The following is a 6,000-nucleotide window of genomic DNA, read 5'->3' on the forward strand; positions in this document are numbered from 1 at the left end:
CGAACACAGTCTTGGACAATTTTGTATCTCCAATTCACCTCACTTGCACGTCTTTGGACTATGGAAGGAAACCGGAGCTACCGGAGGAAACCCACGCAGACACGGGGAGCGAACAACCTAATTTCTGAACTGGAACTAAGATCAAAGCAAAGCACAGACCGACCATATCCCCAGAGAAATGAACTGATACGGTGGTTTGGGTCTTCCACTGATGCATGCTAACAGCTGATATTCAAGACCGAGCTGATTTCCAGCACCACAGAAGTGGAACCTTGACAAGATCTAGCACACACAAAGCTATGATAACCGACCTGAGCTTTTTAAAGGTGATTTTTCTTTCTTTGGAAAATGAAATGATCAGAATAAATGATCAGAATAGGGCAGTTGTAGCCTAGTGGTTAAGGTACTGGACAACTAATCAAAAGGTCGCTGGTTCAAGCTCCACCACTGCCACTGTTGGGCCCTTAAGCAAAGTCCTTAACCTTAAATTGCTTAAACAATATATACTGCCGCAGTACTGTAAGTCGCTTTGGATAAAAGCATCTGCTAAATGCGTAAAATGTAAATAAAATTAGTTTAATACTAACTGACACATTTTAAACACATGGCGAGTTGGTTAATCATACCAATCAATGGGTAAATTCCTAGTACTATCAAAAATGATTTCAATAGTTTTGAGAGTCCAATGGTCATTTACTTTGTTGTTGGCTATACTATTTACTTTGTAACATGGGCTACTCTGAAAAAAAAGGTTATATTCCCCAGCTGTATCCAGACAATTTCCGCAAAACTAGTAAATAATACTAGTTTATTAGATAGTTTCTGATAATTATGAAGACTAGTAATAGTAAAATGGAACATTTTGTCAACTAAAAACTAAGTGACAAAACAACTAAGCATTTGTTGTACTTTGTTATGAAAAAAACCTTTAAGCTATAAAAGAAACTCCACTAACCTCCCAAAGGTGTCTTGTGTTGCGCACGGCTCCAATGTGCAGCTTATCCAGCAGCAGAGGGACACCCTGAAAGGGTCCGATCCATGTCCCCTGTGGGATTCTCTGGGCAGCACAAATGCCATATCCCAGCCCAGGAACGGTGCTGGTGCAGAGGCAGACTTCTCGAGGTAGGTCCCGCAGCCACTCAGGCACCTCTGGAGGTGGCACAGTAGAGGAGGTGCTGCTTGTTCCTACCAGGCGACGCAGTGAGTGCAAGGGCCCATGCATGGGGCACTCGCCGTTTCGGTTATCTGCACACATGTCACAGCCTGCAGGACAGGGCAGTGAGAAGGACGATTATTAACCCCAGTGCCCAGATGGGACTCATATAATTCAACTGTGATGGAGATGCTACCAGTCAGTGTGTGTGTGTGTGTGTGTGTGTGTGTGTGTGTGTGTGTGTGTGTGTGTGTGTGTGTGACATGAAGACATTACACTTCTGCTGTTTTTTTATTATTGTGTATATTGACCAAGCAATATATAATGTATACTGAAACATAAAATATAAGTTTATTATTATTATTATTATTATTATTATTAATATTAATATTATTGTTATTATTATTAATACTATTATTATTATTGTTATTATTATTATTGTTGTTATTATTATTATTATTATTATTATTGTTATTATTATTATTGTTGTTGTTATTATTATTATTATTATTATTGTATCCTATTTGAGAAACATTGCAGTGCATCAAACACAGTTATTTATATTTATTTATTTTATAAGACAATCCACCTACTGGCAAAGTTTGGGAAGATCTGAGAAAACCAGAGCACCAGAAGAAAACCCACACAGACACCAGAGACGAGGACAGTTATTTTTCTTCTTACTGATATTAGTAGTAGGAGTAGTGTTAATTAAAACTGTTACTATTGTTAACAAAATTTCCATTGATAAAACTGCACCATGGTTTTTTTTTCTCCAGTGTTGGCTTCCTAATATAGAAGATTGACAAAACTGCTCCATTACCACTGTCTGTATAAATAAAATCTATTTGGTTTAACCTAATTGACCCTAAATTATAAAGTCATTTAATTGATACTCGACCGCTTATACGTTTTTATTAATAATTATGTTCAGCTGTCATTTAATGCAATTTATTAGAATTTTTTATATTACCTGAAAACTTTAATATGCTTGCATTTAAATGTTAGACTTTCTCCTTTAACATAAGCCATTCTTACTTTAGTTTAAAGTGTAAAATTAAAAAGCTGTGTTTTATAATGTACCCGTTTGGTATATTGGATATGCAAATTACATTTTATACAGTACATTATAATGAATAATCTCATTAACTGCAATTAAATCAATAGCTACTGTTATATTACATTTTGCGCAGGGTTAAATACATGTGTGTATAATGTTGCTGTTTATAAACGGTGGTGAGTAAAATAAGATAGATCTGAGACAACAGCACATGCAGATAATGTAGTGGTGCTGATATTAGTGCTGGTGGTAGTGATGGTGTTAGTAGTGGTGATGGTGGTGGTGGTAGTGCTGGTGGTAGTGATGGTGCTGGGATTAGTGCTGCTGGTAGTGATGGTTGTGGTGGTAGTGATGGTGCTGATGATGGTGCTGGTGTTAGTAGTGGTGGTAGTGATGGTGGTGATGGTGCTGGTGATGGTGGTGCTGGGGGTGATGCTGCTAGGGGTGGTGGTGCTGCTAGGGGTGGTGGTGCTGGCCCCCGGAGAGCCTCATACTGCGCGCCGCAATGATGAATAGCGGCCGATGGGACAGATCGATCTCTGATCCACACTCACTCCACTCTCTTCTACAAAACTATACAGCAATTAATTGTGGCTTGTCCCTCTCCTCCATGCCTCATCTCCCCGTGGCACGTATCGATGGAGATTACTGCTGATGGGCCGTTTTATCACCTTAAATAAACAGTCGCCCCCCTTTCGCAGCAGGCTTTAAAATGGGTATTTCCCAAATTCTCCCGATTAAACACATTCAGATAATTATCATCAGCGTTTAATGTTTAATGTGTATAAATGAATGTACTGCCAGTTGGCGTTATTATCTATATGTACGCAAACAGAATCTGCAAATATTCGTTTAGCTCTAAATAGATGAAATATTTAATTAGGTAAATGTAATTTATTAATGAAGAAATAATCCGTTTCTGCGCTGAAATATTAATTAATTCATTAATTTAAAGTTTAAAATTAACTGAATTTAATCGAAGAACGGATATTAATAAAGACATTTGCGTATGCATACATTTTCTATTTTATTTTATTGATTGATTAATAGTTTAATCGGCTTAACATTGAGTTAAAACTATAAGGATTTGTATTTTTATTTTCTGTTAAATGCACCTACTTAAATAATGCAATAAATCAAATAACCTTGGTTAGTAGTTATAGCTTATACAAATTAAAATCATCTAATAAATGAATGTTTTATTACTATTATTTTTAATAACATTTTATGTAATTGTAGATGTAATTCTAGATGCATGTTAGATTTACACATTTTGAACATCGATTTAAAGAACTTGTTTTGGTTTAATGATGTGCAAAATAAAAGCCATCAATAAATCATCCGACAGCACCTGGAGGCTCAATAAACCGACGAGCCTGCTCGAGTTTTAATCCAATCTACTTGCTATTATAAACTTATCAAAGTGATCTTATAACAGATTTTGCGCATCAGTGAACTGGTGCAATTTGCTGGTAATATTGGGAATTATTGGTCAACAATTTGCATCGCTTTTTGTACTTGAACAAAAATCCCAATCTGCAATGTAAAAGTATTTTTTAAATACTAATTAAAACTGCTGAAAATATCGGTGATAAAATAATAGTTACAATATTTTATGAACTCAACAGTTTCAAAGCAACTTACAGTTACAGCCTATAAATTCATCTGCGTAATGATGCGCCTGAGACGCAAATAATCTAAAATGTAATTGAATTCATCCCAATTTTGTCTTGATTTTATTGCAAAAATTTTGCTGTATTTGTTTTTTTCAGTGTACCTATTATTTCTATTTTAGTTTAATACTGAATTTTTTTTTAATCACTTTAATCACGTGCAGTGTAGTTTGTAAGGTTTGGAAAATATGTTGCTTTTAGATATAAAAATAATCTCTTTATACACCAAAGTGAAGTCTAATCTGTATTTACACAGCCAACATTTTATTTAGACATTTTTTTCTGTTTTACATTTATTAGATTGCAATTATTGTAATTCTAAAAGCATTTTAAACTTAGACAAAAACTTTAGTCCTATTGAAAGTGTAAAATTAAAAGAATGGTTTACAGTCTAAAATAAACTGTATGGATTTTCCATATTTCAGCAGTTTGTTAGGGGTGGGAATTAATATGTGCAGTGTATGAAACAATCAACAGCTTTATAATTTAATCCCAGCACGATTTAATGATCTTTAATAATACGTACGGTTATTGAGCTCGTTGGCGTGGTTGTTTAACGGGATAATCTCCATCCTCTGCTGGCCGTACAGATAATAGTCCAGTTCCTCTGAGGTCAGCTTTAATTGGGACGCTTTTTCAATAAAGCTGGGCTGTAGGGAAAGTTCCTTGTTCTGGACTGGGGTCGGTGTTTCGGTGGGGGGTATATCAGTACACAGTGTGTGAGAGAATAGTGCTAGCTGTGGTGCTGAGAGCTGAGTTAACCCAGACAGAGCTGATACCGCTGGAGCGCAGGAGCTGGAGGACGCCGGGGTTAACGCGACAGACGCGGAGGTAGAGGAGATTAAAGCCGGTCTCTGGCGGAGACTTTCCGCGGCTACAGGACCTCGATCGGGCGGGATTTGAGGGATTGCGCAGCTCTTGAGCTGAGTCTGCGGAAAAAGCTGCTGCCAGTGCTGGAGGTAGGTCGGGTCAACTTTGAGAAAAGCAGAGCCGCTTTGATCCCCGGGCTTCAGCATCTCCATCTGGGACTGCGGACAAAAAATGAGAAGTGGTGGATTTTTGCACGATTTTTTGCGGCAATTACACTTTTAGAAGAAAGGTTTAGGACAGCACACTGGAGGATTACTCTGTGTGCTCCTCTTTGTAAAATTAAAATACTAGATGAAGTTTTAAAAGCCATTTAAAAGTAATGGACCCAGTGGAGCAGCAACAGCGTGGCCACAGTGCTCCAGAGACCCCAAGTAAACAAAGTCACTGACTTCTAATACGTTTATATTTGTCATAGATTAATATATTAATTCGATTTAAGTTTGATAAAACAGATAAATACTTATGCAACCTGTCTCATCGTGTTCACTGTCAGCTGCGTAAAGTGCGTACAACGTGATCTTATCCAACCAAAGAACCCAGTAAAAATCCATTTATTTTATTAAAACAACTGAACAGTTTGGCAATCAAGGTCAACTTACAGAAACTTACAGTTGTACCATTTATCGCATATACGGTTCTTAGGTATCCAAGATATGGGACGTTTAACACCCAACCACTGGGCAACCCTTAGAAAAATCCCCGCTGCTAGATATTGAAAACAGTCTAATTAATATAACATAAATATGATAACACACAATATACTGCATACATTTCACTTGCCAGAACTATAACCAAAGACACCAGAAACCTCTAATCATGTAAAGTTTCTTAAAAACGTTCACCTACCTTTATCAATACCACTGTTAAACCCTTTTTAAGAACATACATGCTATAAGTGTAATATAAAATTAAAAAACAAAGGTCAACCAGAATATTGAACACCTTCACCCTCAACTTTTAATGGATTCTTAAAGTTCTTACTACAGTTAGAGCCACAATAACCATTTAATGCTTCCTTTATTATAAAACTTCAGCTTGACTTTATCAAACACTTTAACCTAAATATTTAAGAGGGTTAGTCAAGTTCTTAAAAATGTTCTGAAACTTTGAATCATTTAAGAAACTTTAGGAACTGTTTTCTAAGAATCTACATGCTGTTAGTTTTATCCAAAACTAGATGATAAACTCAGTCAGGCTGTACTGAACACTTTAATCTTGATCTTTTAGAGGGTTTTTTCTATATA

General features: G+C 36.4%; 1 protein-coding gene across 1 annotated transcript in view; it reads right to left on the bottom strand.

Annotated features, from left to right (window-relative positions):
• Window positions 1–5,028, bottom strand: part of prdm6 (PR domain containing 6) — a 42,486-nt gene extending 37,458 nt beyond the window's left edge. The window contains exons 1-2 of the mRNA XM_062998311.1: window positions 4,413–5,028; window positions 956–1,263 (exon numbers count right to left, since the gene is read on the bottom strand). Coding sequence (XP_062854381.1) covers window positions 956–1,263; window positions 4,413–4,908 — 804 coding nt within the window. The 5' untranslated portion in view covers window positions 4,909–5,028. The remainder of the gene's footprint in view (window positions 1–955; window positions 1,264–4,412) is intronic.
• Window positions 5,029–6,000: the final 972 nt, after the last annotated feature.

The sequence above is a fragment of the Trichomycterus rosablanca genome, chromosome 7 (genome assembly GCF_030014385.1).
Source record: "Trichomycterus rosablanca isolate fTriRos1 chromosome 7, fTriRos1.hap1, whole genome shotgun sequence".
NCBI classification, from domain to species: Eukaryota; Metazoa; Chordata; class Actinopteri; order Siluriformes; family Trichomycteridae; genus Trichomycterus; species Trichomycterus rosablanca.